Source organism: Candoia aspera, chromosome 7 (assembly GCF_035149785.1).
Source record: "Candoia aspera isolate rCanAsp1 chromosome 7, rCanAsp1.hap2, whole genome shotgun sequence".
In the NCBI taxonomy this organism is placed as follows: domain Eukaryota; kingdom Metazoa; phylum Chordata; class Lepidosauria; order Squamata; family Boidae; genus Candoia; species Candoia aspera.
The window spans coordinates 58,629,759-58,645,686 of NC_086159.1; the positions used below are offsets into that span (position 1 = coordinate 58,629,759).

Here is a 15,928-nt window from a genome sequence, read left to right on the forward strand (position 1 = left end):
GCTCCCAGTGAGCTTCTGAGTGCAATTCAGGGTGCTGGTTGTCACTATAAAGCTCTATATGACACAGAGCATGTTTGTGGAACCCCTTATCTTTTATTGTTTCTGCTAATCCCACCAGGGTGGACACACTCCAGGTCTCTTCTATTAAGCAGTGTCATCTCTCAGGACCCAGACCTGCTTTCTCTGTCACAGCACCTGTGAAACAGCATCTCCCCCACCTCCAAGATTCAGATGGCCCTGACACTGTTGGTGTTTTGTAAGGCCTTAAAGATCTGGCTTTTCCCTCAAGCATGAACCCTGTTGTTTAGTTGCTTACAGTCTGTCTGTTGCAAGATGGAAGGGATTGATTTGGACCTCTGGCACAATGCATATCAATTGTTATTGTAGATGTTTTTAATTGTTCTGTCTGCTGTTCTTTTTTTGCTTTATTAGTCTTAGCCTCCCTGATTCATTGCAGCAGGTTGGGCAACCACATAACTTGTAGAAATAAATATGTAAGTCTCTTACAATACACATATTAATTATCATCAGAGGCACAGGAATAATCTACAAAAATAATTACTCATCTGAAACAACTTGATATCACAAATAATGTCAAAATCAGTGGTGTGCAATCCACAGATCATTTAAGCCAGTGATATCCAAGTTCATATTGATTACTTGCCTTAATGGTCATTCAGTGCAGCTCTTAACTCCAAATATGTTTCTATGCTTACTCCTAATGTTACATGTCCTTGTGGATGGTATCCAGAATACCATTTGAATATATTATAAGTGGTTGTTGCAATGTTATAAAATAACTGCTCTGTGAATCAGTTGCATAGAATCATACACTGATGCAAAATCACTAGGGCTCAGCTAGAGATACTGTCCTCAATCCCAAGATAAATAAACTTTAAAAAGTCTGCATGAAGCAAACTCTTCCCCTTTGGAGCCATCTACACCTTCCAAACTCTCTGGATCCCCTATAACCCAATGGAGTGGGGCACAGACCTAACTGGAGAAAAGACTCACTCCAAATCTTAACTACTGTAAGTTAACTTAAGGGACATTCAGAGAAAGAAAGTTGTACCTGCCCACTTTTCTCCAACAGTCCATCTTGCCCTATTCCAGATTGTCTTGGAGGTCACCTCATTTTCAGAGATGCTTTTTTAAAAGCTGTGGGACCTGTAGCACAGAGGTGGGAATATGAAACTTGTCTTTCATGAACATGAATCTCAGTCGTTCATATCTTAATACTATTTGCAAGGGGAAAAGTTGGTGCTTTTGATAGCCTATACCAAGAGATTATAGTGTCAGTGGCACTCTGAGTCCACATATGTTAACATCAGTTCTGTCTAAAGTACAATATAAACATACATGCATACATACATACATACACATCTAAATCTTGAATGGAGTACAACCTACCAGACAGTTGTGGAACCTTTACAGAGTATTGCATCATGGCTATTCAGTAAATGCTTAGCAATTAACCTTCAGTTGCTTTCTCCATATAATGGGCTGTGGATGCGTGAATGCATTGGAATGATTAAAACTGCATATTTGTTTTTATAGTACTTGAAAATCCTGTTCTTCTCAATGGAATTTTCTGTGACTTAGCATTTCTCCTTAAAAAGAAATAAAGTATTTCATTTATATGAAATATGAAAAGTAATAAACATGGTTGATTAATTTGTATCCTTACAGGGAGCTATTCTGAATAATCTGCTGCCCAATACAAGTTATATTCTTCAGATAGTTGCTGTTTGTGCTAATGGTCTGTATGGAAAGTACAGCGATCAAGTTATTGTTGACATGCCTTTGGATGATCCAGGTAAGTATACAGAGGCATATGTTAGTTAAAAATCCACAGTGGTCTTTTATTTGCAAACCAGCTCAAAATGCAATGGTATTTCAGTATCAGTGCTGTTCATCTGAAATATCTCACTTTCTTTGAGATATTTCAAAGATTTCTTTAGAGTGTTAGAACTAGATTTATTATTTTAGAATAAAAATAATATTTGGGGGTCCACAATAATTTCTCTTATGAGTTGGTACATAAAATATGCCAAAGATTATTTATAAAAATAATAAATTAAGCCTAGATTCAGATTCCTATTCAACCCAATTCCTGTTGGGGAAAAAATAATAAATGTTTGTGATGAAAAGAAGGTAAAATGTGATAAATTTTTGTGTATTAAGGAAAGGCCTATGAATTGGGACACAGTAATTAACTAATTTTATTCTTATGATTTGAAATTCCATTGCATGTTCCTTTTCTGAAATGAGATTTCAGTGCATATGTGGTGATGGAATTCCCTTGCTTCTTAATGTTGAATTGCTAAAATCAGAAAACTAACAATTTCACTTATTTCAAAACTCTATTTTTACTCTTCACCTTGAAAGGTATAATATGACTCACTTGTTTCATCTGTTTCCTATTGAAATGAATATTGATCCAATTTTGCTGCTAGTGTCTACTGTATTTTCACCAATTTCTTAAAATTTTTTAGCTTTCATGTAAAACAATAATCATGCTATTTGCTGGAAGGGCTGAACTTCTGTGTAAATATTCTTTGAGCAAATGTATCATGCTGACTCAGAATGGCTACAAAACCAAAAATATGGTTATATTTAACAATATTTTCCCTTTATTCTCACAGATTCTCTCCTTACAGCCTTTCTCCTCCCAAATCTAGTTCAGAAGGGTTGATTATCTTTCAGAATTCTACAAGAGGACAGAAGTCCATTCATGAAGCACTGAATTTGCTTCCTTGCTTGGTATAAAGTTTTTTTTAAAAAAACTTATTTTCAAACAGTTTTAAATGGACAGATTTTCACTTTTTTTCCATTGGAGTAGCATGAATTAAATTAATATAATATATATATAACAATATTTGCTCATAAGAGCAAATTCATTCATTACTCTTTTTTGACAAGAACCCATAGACCAGTGTTTCTCAATGTTGGCAACTTGAAGATGTGTGGACTTCAACTCCCAGAATTCCCCAGCCATGCTGGGGGGGGGGAATTCTGGGAGTTGAAGTCCATACATCTTCAAGTTGCCAATGTTGAAAAACACTGCTATAGACTAATCCAACCTGCATTTTCTTCCAAGCACAGAAGTATAACATTAGAAAACTACTTCGTTATAGAAAGCTCAAGGAGTTATTTTGGCTTAGACAGACTTTCTGTGACAAACTCAAAGAAGCTTCTATCACACTTCAGAATCTTTCTTTTTGTCCCCTTTGGTGTCTTCTCAAACAAGATTCATCCTGATTTTTCATCATGGTTTCTGGTTTATGCAATAAAGTTCACTCACATTCATTTCTTCATCAGTAGTCAAGGGAGGCCTTGCTCTGCACTGTGGGCTAATGCTGTGTTAAGTGTTTTGTTGGTAATTTAAATTGAGCAAATGTTGGCAGAAGTACAATATTTGTAAGACCTTATCAATGAATATTCTTAAAAAAGAAAAGAAGCAGCATTTGTTTATTGAAAGCATTTATAACTGACTTTTTGGCTGGAAGACCTCCATGGTTTTTATATAACTAAAACAAGAAAGTATAGGATCTGAAAAGAAGTACTTTTTAAAAAAAAGAATAGAAAGGGAAAAGATAAATAAGTTCAGGCATCAGTTCTCCATGAATATTGTGTGTATAATGAGTATCTGTAATATTGTCTTGTAATTGCAACAATGGATGAAATAGAAAAAAAATATCCAAACCACCAATATCTATACATGTATGTATGTATATGTATATGTATATGTGACTTTCAATATTGAGAAGCCAGGGAATATCATCATCATTTTATCCATTAGCTTCTTAGTCTTCAGAACATAACAGGTAAGACCATTTTTCCTAAACATCTAATAAAATTCTGCATTTCTTTTTGCTTCTTTTTAAAAAACAGTTTCTTTCCATGCTATTTTTTCTAAATATTTTTCCAGTTTAACACTGTATATATATGAATTACAAGTCATAGTTCCTTTTCCCCATGACATTATAATTTTTAACATTTTACAGAATAAATATGATGCAGTCTATTTTATTTTTGTGGAACATCTAATTATACCTAAATTATTCCAATTATTCCTAAATTATTAGTTATGGGATGTAAACAGTGGTGTGCTGGGGCCGGTTCACACCAGCTTGCAAGAAGCAATTGTTAAGTTTTCTGGAATTTTGTGAACTCATTGAGTTCAGATCTGAGCCCCAATGTCCAGTGTGCCAATCAGCTCTTCTGCAACTAGCAGTGAAGTGATGGCAACAGAGTCAGCAAAACTGGTTTTTAAACATTTACCAGCACACCAGTGGCTGTAACCTTGTCAAGCCTCTTCTTTTTTAAGCTCTGTGATTTGAACCTGTTGAAACAATAAACAGCATATGCCTATATGGTTTTGTTTTTCTTAAGATCAAATCAAAATTCATGATACAGTCATTGACTAGCATAAGATTAAAAATGCCTATATCTTGGGTTGGGTAATTAAATATATTTAAATTCTATCCTGTACTAGAGTGAAGTTTATGATACAATATAATAATATTAACTAAAAGGCAAATAACTGGAGATAATGAATAATAATGCAAATGTATTGATAAGATGTTTATCTTGTTTTACTGGCAGTCAGTTCCCAATGCCTTTTTTATGCTGCCACACAACATGGCAGCCTGACATGTTGTTGAGGGAATACAATCAGATAGTAATAGCACAACCTTGTAATAAGTGGAAAAGTAAGAGTAATTCTAACATTGCTATAGTATGGGCTCTAAAGATGGACATGTTCAATAGATTCAAGCTGCTGAAAGTCACAAGGGCGTATTGATTTTCCTGATTCTTCAATAGACAGACTAGATATAATGGGGGAATCCATGAGTTGAAATTTGACATCTTTTGTTTGCATAAACATAGTCACAAATTTAATCTCCTAGAAAGAAGTGATGATATTATTTGTGCTACATGATTATTCATTTTAAATATATTATTTACTTAAAATGTTTTGATCCCAACTTTAAACATTCATCAAAAGATTAAAACTCAGCATAATCCAGAGGTAGTAAGATCATGAGTGAAATATGGGATGAGCAATACTGTACTAAGACTAATTTCCAGAGTATAGTGTAACCAGTTCTAAATTTAAGACACACAAATACATGTCTGGTATTAACTGTATATGAATCAAACAATAGATACAGGTAGCAAAATTTGAGTTAAATACACAATGATTCAAGTTAAATACACAATGGTTCAAGTTAATTACACAATACTACTTATACAGTATTATACAATAATACTGTTCCGACCTACATACAAATATGACTTAAGGAGAGACCTTGGGAATGGAACTCCTTCTTAAACTGGGGACTACCTGTACCTAGATTGCATCTTTTCACTCCCAGGGCTAATAAGAGCATTTACAGTAGTGGAATAAATCAAGGAAATCACATTAATAACAAGGGTTAAAGTCCTTGTCTGTTAATACTTCATTGTGGCTGTGCCCTGCCCCTGCCCCACCTGACTCTTAATAACTGGTAATAAGCAAAAGCTATCTGGACTTTCTATTGTAGGAAAAACATTCTAATAATTTTGAGATGAAATCAGTTGTATGTACAGAGGTGAACATCTCCCCTATGCTGCATGAGTTCCAACATTAAACTACAGATTAGGTTTTGAATCTTCCCTACGCATTTGTAGGAAAACACTGACTTTACCAGAGTCTTCCAGATAATTGTTATAATGTTTCTCCTCCATGCCATGCTAAATTCTAAAAACTAGTATCTCCGAAATTATTGTGGTGGAAACCAGAGCATAGAGGTTATTCAGTAATTCCATTAAAACCTTTAAAAAAATACTTGTAACGTGATGATTTTTTTTAAAAATCTTCAACATAGCTTAATCACTTAAACAATTTGTTGTCTATTAATTTAAAATGTTAGTTTAAAAATGCATGTTTTTCTTCTATAGAAATTGAACTGTTTCCTGAATTGACTGAAACAGAAGATTATGAGGTATTGTTATTGCATTCTCTTGTAAGTCACTTATACCACTGCTATTAGAAATAAAATTCTTGAGTTTAATAGAATATTCAGTGTGAATATTTTGACATCTGAATTAAAGTATTTGGCTATCATGAAGCCAGTCTGTAGCATTCTAAATAATATTTCAAGTTATACTAAAACATAAAAATGAATACATGGCTGCAGTTCTATAACATTTTTGTCTAAGAGTGGGTCCCACTGAACTTAATAGAACATATATCTGAGTAGACACCAGTGGGACAGGGCTATTGAGTAGTTGCATGAATCATAGTTGATTTATATCAATGAACAGATGGTAAAGCATCTTCTCAAAAACAAACATTACACAAAATGCATAGCTCATGCCAAAAAAACAGCTGTGCCATGTCTTTTTTTAACCAAGTTTCCCAAGTATGATATACTTCATACTATTTTGAGGAGATGAAGACTTGGAATGCTATGATATATCCTACATTTTGTATCAATAACTATTATCAAGGAAGAGAGGAAATAATCATGCACAGTGCTTATTATTGTATAGGAATTAAGTATAATTCATACATCAAATGAAATTATTTTCTGGTTTGTTAGAATGTGTATTTCTTAATAATGATAATGCACATCGCTGAAAGTATTGTGTAATTTTGCAAAATGCCAGAATATTGATAATTCAAAAAACAATGTGGCTGCTACTTTTTGCAGTAGCTGTATTTTTCAAGAGGGTAACCCAGAAAGAGAGCACATTGCAGCACTCTATTACTGTAAGGTACAGAAATACAATTCTTTGTGATATTTTAGCTCATTTATTCAGGCATTATTTAAGAGCGCATTGACTATATTTTACACATGTTTGTGTTCTTGTTTTTAAAGGAGGAAGATGAAACAGAAGAGGCAAGGGCAGGGTTGGGTGAAGAAGCTACTGTAATTGCCAGTAGAGATAGTGCAACAAGCCAAATACGAAAAAACGAGTTCCAATTTACCACATCTAGCTACAGTCAGGAAAGAATGGGATCAAAATTCGATGAAGATGGAACACAGAGATATCTCACAGAAGAGGATGACTTGCATGGAAAACATGATCATTTCAAAACAATTTTTCATCGAACTTCTCAACCTATCACCGAAGGAGTAAAGGAAGAAGAGGATAATCCTGTGGAATTTCAAGCAGCAACAGCAATTGCTCCTCCTGCAAGCAGCTCCACCAAAGGTAATGAGGAAGAGTATGCACACACTTTTTCTGGCCGTGAAACAACCAGAGAATCTGCTGCTGATAGTAATGAAGATGATATAGAGGTATCTGCTTTTAAGCCTGACCTAGAAACAGATGACTCTTGGGGTTCCATTCCTATTACCTCTGCTACCTGGTTAGTTACTATGGAGACATCTCAGGAAAATACTTTTAGTTCTGGAAGCCCAGACACAACCATACAGGATGACCTTTCTCAAAACTATATCAAAATTCCATCAGAAGACATATTACCTTCAAAAGCAGAAGAATCTGCTCCCAAAATATCTGCAATCAATGAAAATGTGTGGTATCCTAATAGTACAGATAGTACTGCTGTTGCGCTGGATAGCAAGGATCTCTTTAAGATTAGTTCCCCTGTTCCTACAACAGCACCTTATCCTAATGATCCAGAGGTGTCACAAGATACTTCAGTTGCAGTTTCAGTATTGCCACATTCTTCTACCTTTGCTTTCTCCTCTGCTGAGTTGTCATCTTACTCTGTCTCATCAAATTCTGAAGAACATGGCTCTGCTTCTTCTGGAAGTGAGGTACTGTCTCAGACAACTCAAGCAGTTTATAATGGTGAGATACCACTTCAACCTTCCTACAGTAGTGAAGTGTTTCCTCTAGTCACCTCTTTATTATCTGACACTCAGTTGCTCAACACTTTCCCTGAAGCATCAAGTAGTGATGTGACCTTGCATGCTACACCTGCATTTCCCAGTGTTGATGTGTCATTTGAATCCACCCTGTTTTCCTATGATGATGTACCTTTGCTTCCATTTTCCTCTGCTTCCTCCAGTAGTAAAATGTTTCACCATTTGTATATGGTTTCTCAAACATTTCCACAAGCTGCTCCAGCTATTGAAAATGATAAAGGGTCCCTGCATGTTTCTTTGACATTGGAGGAGGGTGGCACATTAACCCAATCAAGCTTCACTCAGTTTTCTAATGTGACATCATATCAGATGGTCCACGCTGCTTCAGAGACATTGATATTTGGGCATGATAGAACTCACTTGTTATCTCAAGTTGAACCACCCAGCAATGATTTCAATGGGCATGCAGTGTCTACAGTGTCTGAATTTATTTATGCTTTATCTGGTAATGTGGGCTCTCCTCAGACTGTTGCTGCTTCCTATTACACATCTGAATTTGTGCATGAGTCTGTTGGTGCATTTCATCAGGGTCCATTGTTTAGCAGCTATAGCAATATGCTGGTGCCTAAGCCTTCTTCTGCAATCTCGCAAGCTGATACTTTTCTGCGGCCTCCATGTTCTCTTTCTAGTGAAATGGATTGGTCTGAAGCTCATTCTGGTAGGGAGTCCCTTTTGCCTGACACAGATATTTGGTCGATACTTAAAGCTTCTTCGCATGTTTCTTCCAATGAAGTAATGTGCAGCATGCCTGTGTTCACAGGTGAGGTTGAGATGACTCCCCCAAGTGGTGTAATGTATGGATATGACAAAGGACTGCAAATTTCTGCTTTCAGTGAAATGGCTTCTCTTACTGAAAGTGAAATGACTGAACTTCCTACATCTGTTTCTAACGATGAGATTCCTAAGCAGGATACACATTCTCAAGAAAGCCTCATTACTGTTTCTAGTGCAAAGGGAATCCTGCCAGTATCTATTGCTTTTCCTGTTACTAAGGTGTTTGATGATTATGTTAGTAAGCGCTTGGAAAATCATGTTCCTATTCAGTCTTTGCATGTTACGACTCCAGCCTTTGATGACACTTTGCTTAAGCCTGTGCTTAGTGCAAGCTCACAGCAAGCTTCCTCCACCCCTGCTTCTAGCAAAACATCGTCTTCTCCCACCCAGCAATACTTTTACTGGGCTTCAGCTACCTTAAATAATAATTCATTGCTGCAAACTTCCTTTCAGTCCTCTGATGATGATACAGTGCATAAAACATCTGTGCCTAGTGATCCCGTACTGGTTGAAAAAGTTACAAGGGGTGATAATAGTCGTTCTGTATTTAGCCAATTATTGCAACAAATGGCCACAGATTCAGCTGAAAATAAAAAAGTACTGCATTCTACATCAAAACCATCTGCTATAAATATATCCCATACTGTTGGTAAGCCTATAAATTCACCAGAAAGTTTAACTTTTCCCCATATAGGTGATGAATACATCTCTCCCCATTTGCATAACCGTGAAGACATACAACAGGTTTCTCCTCCATGGTACAATAACAATGTGTCATATCCACCAACCGATTTTGAGAATAAAAGTGCCTTTCCCCTGAATGCAGTGAATACAGTGACTATTCCTATTGTGCCAACTGATACGTTGCCAAATGCAGCTACCTCTGCTAACAGTCATAGCCATTCACATGATTCCCCAAAGGCTGAGTATCTCACTTTATCCTCAAGTGCTAAGATTGTTGATGTGACAGTTGCTATGCCTGGAATAGTTTCCGATTCTATTCAGCATGCCTCTATACATGTACCAGATCTACATAGTTTTGTTGCAGGTAGTTCTTCCAGCAGCGAAGGCAGCAAAACTTTAAACCCTCTATTAATCCCCACTAAGTTGCTCCCTACAACCAGTTCTGATACTGAACCGTGGTCCTCTCTTGTTGATAATGAATATGATGAGTATGATAGTGGCTTACCTGTAAGTGGTTGTCACACGTGCATTTCCAACAGAGAAACTCAGGAAGAGGTAGACGAGCCAGACACAGACCTAAGCAATGTGAACAGTCATCAGAACATAATTAGAAAACTACATTTTCAAATGCCTGAGAAAAAGGAGGCAAGGAAAGCCCTCAATTCTTTATCAGGCCATACAATTACTGAGGAGATGGACCAACTCAAGCAAGCATCAGTTCCAGCCATGGCTTCAAACATGAAGACGAAGAAACACGGTGATCTGGCTTTATGGGATGATTCCATTCAGACTGGTAGCAGACCATTACAAAAAGCATTAGAATCTAAATCATGGGCAGTTTTTACAGGTGACGAAGAAAGTGGTTCTGGTCCAGGTACCTCAGATAGCATAAATGATAATGAGATGTCAACCGATTTCAGTTTCTTTGATGTTAATGAACATGATTCGGAGAGGGTAGTTGGAGCAGGTAACTCAGAATTATCTTCTGGACTGCAACAGTCATCAGTAGAATTTGTCCCTAGTGCTGTCTCCACGGCATTCAACATTTCTGAGGCAGGTTAGTTGTGGGTGGGTATTCATAATTTGCATTGCTATAGCAGTCTTTTAATTTGATTGTAATATCTTCTCTAAGAGAATTCTACGGATTGTAACTTGGAGACAGTATTGTGAGATGCCCCATGGTCGCTCAAAACAATGTTATCTCTGAGTATAGGAAATGGTCATTGACGACATTTTTCAGAGATTAAAAGCAAATCGTTTGCTTTCTGTTATCTTACCTTCTAATATAATACAAAAGAAAAAAAAATGAAATGGGGAAGAAAACAAAGCATCAGCTATTGATTTTTACAGCTATGAATTGATTATGTAATGTTCAGCTGGAAGGGCTGGTGATAAAGCAATTCTTAGTAGGGAAGAGCTTTTGACTGCAGCTGTCCTGGCATAAAGGCTTTGCTATGTGTCCTCATTCTAAAACAGAAAGAAGGAATAAATACCTATCACTGTATAGATATGGCCCAATTTAAAATAAACATCAGGGAACTAAAATCAAAATTTTCATTCACATAATGTAATACAATGTCAAAATTATGATATATGGTACAGACTTAAGTTAAATTTGATAAATTGAGTGTAAACAGAACACTGAGGCTATATCTGTAGAGGGCAGTAGTATACAGACTTTTACCTTCTGTGCTTAAGAGAGAATTGTGTCTTTAAGTAAGTTCTTGAGGCTTCAGCCTTATATACAAGAATTCAAGCTACTCTGAGGTACATTTAAGCATGGTTGTAAGGCCAAAGGCTCTGAGGAATACACTTTATTTTCTTTTTTTTCCCTTCACTGAAACTATGTTATGGGTATGCAGCATAGCTTGTAGATCATCACATGAAATATTCACCATGGGAACAATCCAGTAAAAAGCATACCCATGTGTCACCCTGAACAGCTTTCCAATACTCTCATTAATCAGAATATTGAAATGATCATTTGTATGAAGTGTAGAAATTAAATATACAAATAGGGATCTTTAAATGTTAAGTGAGGACATGTGTTTAATTTACTCTTATTAACAATAAAATATGTTGTGTGCAGTTCACCCTCAGAAGCAGCTAAAGGATACTTTAGAAATTTTGCATCCCATACTTCATGGGGAGCAACACTTGATTCTCTACCCCTTCCTGGAATTACAACACTTCGTTATCAGTATTTCTTTCTACTCTGCTTTATTTTTCTTTCAACAGAGCAGGAGTTAAACATGAATGCTTTTCTATCAAATTGTATTTTGCTAATCAACTAGAGATACACATTAAATCTAAGTACAGGGAATAGGAGAGTTGAGTAAGCCTGAAGTGGTGTAAATGGCTTTAGAGTGTTCTTCATGCACACTAGAGAACATCTATCGCTTCGTGTATTTTCAACTCTAAACCAATGGATCTAATATTAGACTTAACTATGGCTACATACTGTGGCTGAGAGATTTTATTTATTTAGCAGTTTACAATAAAACATTCAAAATTCAGTAACCTTGCTATTTGACTCTAAAACGTGTGTAAGGAAAGCTTTTGGTCTCTAAAGCACCTCATAGATGAGATGCCCCATTGTAACATTATTTAGTCTCAGTTACAGAGATGGTGGCGCTGTGGCGCTGCGGGTTAAACCGCTGAGCTGTCGATCGGAAGGTCGGCGGTTCGAAACCGCGCGGCGGGGTGAGCTCCCGTTGTTAATCCCAGCTCCTGCCCACCTAGCAGTTCGAAAACATGCAAATGTGAGTAGATCAATAGGTACCGCTTCGGCGGGAAGGTAACGGCGTTCCGAGTCGTCATGCTGGCCACATGACCCGGAAGTGTCTATGACAACGCCGGCTCCAAGGCTTAGAAACGGAGATGAGCACCGCCCCCTAGAGTCAGATTCGACTGGACTTTACGTCAAGGGAAACCTTTACCTTTACCTACAGAGGTGGTGGCTACATTTGAAGCAGCAGGCCTGCCCTGCTAGCCAGGGTCTGCACACACAAGCCACTTTCAGAATGGCCAGCAGCAGCACAGCTCAGAGCAGTCCCATGAGATGGAGCAGCACCAACATATGGTTGTCACCATACCTGAGCTGCACAAATCCAGACAACCACAAGATAGCAAAAAAGAGAGTGTTCTGTATCTCTTTGATGCCATCTAGAGGTCACCCTGTGCAGCACAGAATAAGGCTGGCCACTGTGACCGTCTGCATCTCTCCTCCACCAGTTTCTAACTCCATCCCCTCTCTGTAAGCCTAGGCAAATACCTAGGTACCTCTAGGAGTATGCACTAGTCCTGCAGCAGACCATGAATGGGTTTTTTGGGTGGGAGGTTAGACTGAAGATCCAGGATGGGCCCCAGTTCCTGCAGGCCCCAAGGTGGTCACCATCCCTGCTTTGACTGCATTTATGCCACTGACTCTAAACAAAAAGAGCTGTAATTCCAAATGTGCAGGGTTATAGTAAATACATGAATACTAGCAAGGAGGATGATCTCATTAATAGAATTCCTTTAGGAATAGACAGAAATTAATCTAGCAAGTTAAGATTTTTGTATTGCCTGCTTTCTATGTATGATCTCTGAATGCTGCCCGTTGTTCTCCATTCACTATACAGTACTCATTCTATTTGCAAGGCTCCTAAATTCCCCAGCCACTTCAGTGGAGGAAATATATCTTTGATCCTTTTACATGTTTTGATTTGTCTTCTGTACTAAAATCACATGGAAAGTTGAATCAAACTATGCAGGGCAGATCTGTGGGATTAACACAAACTAGAAAGCAGACCCTTGGAGACGGCTGCCCTGACAAAATCATGGCAGTCAATAGTGTTAAATAGATTATCTAAAAGGCTGTTTAATTTTTTTGGCTGTGCATTTTGGTATACAGAATCCACCACCTGAGTACTGTATCTCTCTTAATTTTCAGCAACATAAATTCAGAAATCTGAAGAAGTTTTAAAATAATGGAAGTGCTTTATTAAGACATCCCATTCAGTTTTGTGTAGTTACGTTGGATATGTTGATAGCTTAAAATAGAGCTTTGCCAAGCACCTTTCAGCTTTGCTGCCAAGCCTAATGTTCTTTTAGACACTAATACATATGTGCAGTTTTGTATGAATAGAGGCTGCCCTTTCACTAAGGTTTTTGTGAAGTTTTATATGTACCCACCTCTTTTACACAGCACCTACTTTTTTATGATGTTACAGTGAATGAAGTGCAGCTGCTTGCTCCAAACACTTTCAGTGGATTCCATACAAGCTTAAGCAGGCAGTCCCTTTTTTTCCTTCCTTCCTTCCTTCTCCTGTGCTTCCCAGATCTGCTCAGCAGGATCACTGACCTCTTTGCAGCAGGAGAAATCCATTTTGCTAGCTATAACCTTTCTGTTTATAGCTAGACATAACTCCATGGGCCACACAACATCTTCTTGAAGTCACTATCAGGATCTCTTAAGTGTAATAATAGCCTAGAATTTGACCTTCATTTTTTTTTTCATTAGGACTTATGTCTCTAGTCCAGTGATGCTGTTTAAATACAGACTTTTCCATCAGGCTAGGCATTTACTAAAGTATGAACTATAGAATTTGCCCAACAAAGCATTGTCTATTTGCCTTGATACAATCATCTATTTCAGATACTGGGTTTCCAAAGTATAGATTTAGCATCCCTCCCACAATGCTGCCCATCTCCCCACCCCGTTATTACTACTATCATTTTCAACCAAGAGCTCAGATTTATGTATGGGTTCCACAAATGCATTTATATTTTAATTGCTGGGAAATTTACTCAGCAGTATGTCAGGTTATGTGCCTGTGTCTCTGGACTGAATTAATACTTTGGATACACTCTATGAGGACTTAGCAGGTTATAATTTTAGTTTCCAGCTTCTACTGTTTTCATTGGAAGATCAGTAGAATAAATTAAGCTATTATGGAATTATTTCTAATTACATGAAGAATAGTGCAAAAAACAGATACCTACTGTTTGATGCCAATATACTGATGAAGAAAAGCAGACATTTTGATACAAAACATTCTGGAGTTTCTTCCAAGTGCTCCTGCCTGAAAGGTTAAGCCTAGTCTCTTTCTGGGTTGTATTATTACAGCAAAACCCTAATCTCTTTTGGGATTTACCATAATGCAAGTCTGATCTTCATTGAAGAACATATTCAAAACCTTTAATTACAAAGTATGAGTAAAGAATGAAAATGGTAAGTTAGAAACATAGTAATCTTATGAGCATTAAACTGCAGGGAAACGTATATGAAAACAACATTTTTGTTGTTTCTAACCATTCATAAATAAAGTATATACCTCTTTTATTATTCTGGATTGAATCAAACTTCACTTTTGATTTTTTTCACCATAAAGATGATGAATGGCAAATGGAATTTTGGACTCCAAGGGAGTTCAGTTGCTTAAGCTTCACTTCCCCTGCTTTGCTGTCTTTTCTGCCTACTTCCCTTAAACTGGTTTGCAAATGTACATGTGCTCTCTGTTTGTGCATATACACATTCACACACATTTTGCTCTGTGTGCTAAAGCATTAATAGGGTAAGTGACAATAACCTAGGGTTCTGAAATCATGGCCAATTATGCGGTGTCTTTTGCCAAAGTTTAAATAGAGGCTGTTTCAATTTTCTCCGACTGCAGAAGCAAGTAATAGTAGCCATCAGTTGATTATTGGACTGCCAGAACAGAAGACAGTTATACCCCTTGTGATCGTATCAGCCTTGACATTCATCTGTCTAGTGATACTTGTTGGTATTCTAATATATTGGAGGTAAGGTTTTCTTTTTTGTTGGCCTCATTTTTACTCTTGTGTTTTTGTTAATAATCTCTTGGCTTGATATTGGTAAATCCTGTGTGGATGACTTTTTAATATAGAGAGAGTTAATGAATTCAAATGAACGAATTTAATAGAAAATAATAGATGTCAGTCTGAATATTTGAACTTCCTTGAGGAGATGACTTCTCCACAACTTAAAGTCCAAGCAATACACTAGTATGAAGATGCACACATTTGATTGTCTGGGCACAAGTAATGTCCGGTTGAAGCATATTTTGGTCAATTCCTAGTTGTGTTTATGGCACATTTAAGCCAATTCTGTTGGTGCATTATACATCTGTATAATGTAAAGCCACATATGGATATAGTGATTATTAGTACTGTATTTAATTCAGAGGTGCAATGTCTTCAGTTGACATGAGAGATTGGGAACTTCATCACAAAACAGCAAGAATTTCAAAAAATAATTGGATCTCAGTTTGTATATTGTCTTTAAACCAAAAATCTGTCAGATTCATATTAAAGTACAAATCAAGCAACATTTCCCATCCCTCCCCTCTCCTTGGCACATGTGAAAAGGGAAATGTGTTTGAACTAGCCATGCAAAAGATTTATCTTCATATGTGTTAGAAAGACAGCTTAGGCACTCTTTTAATTCTGCATTTGGTAAAATGCACAAAAACAGATGCGGAATACTAAAATTGCTTTATGGAACAAGGAATTAATTACATATTGCACTTAACATATATTACATGCTAATGTCAATGCAGAACCTTACAGGGCATTCTAAT

At 36.9% G+C, this 15,928-nt stretch overlaps 1 protein-coding gene across 1 annotated transcript in view; it reads left to right on the plus strand.

The window, feature by feature from the left end:
- PTPRZ1 (protein tyrosine phosphatase receptor type Z1) overlaps positions 1 to 15,928 on the plus strand; it is a 102,918-nt gene that overhangs the window by 62,736 nt on the left and 24,254 nt on the right. Inside the window, exons 10-13 of the mRNA XM_063309346.1 lie at positions 1,690 to 1,816; positions 5,947 to 5,990; positions 6,870 to 10,401; positions 15,002 to 15,131. Coding sequence (XP_063165416.1) covers positions 1,690 to 1,816; positions 5,947 to 5,990; positions 6,870 to 10,401; positions 15,002 to 15,131 — 3,833 coding nt within the window. The remainder of the gene's footprint in view (positions 1 to 1,689; positions 1,817 to 5,946; positions 5,991 to 6,869; positions 10,402 to 15,001; positions 15,132 to 15,928) is intronic.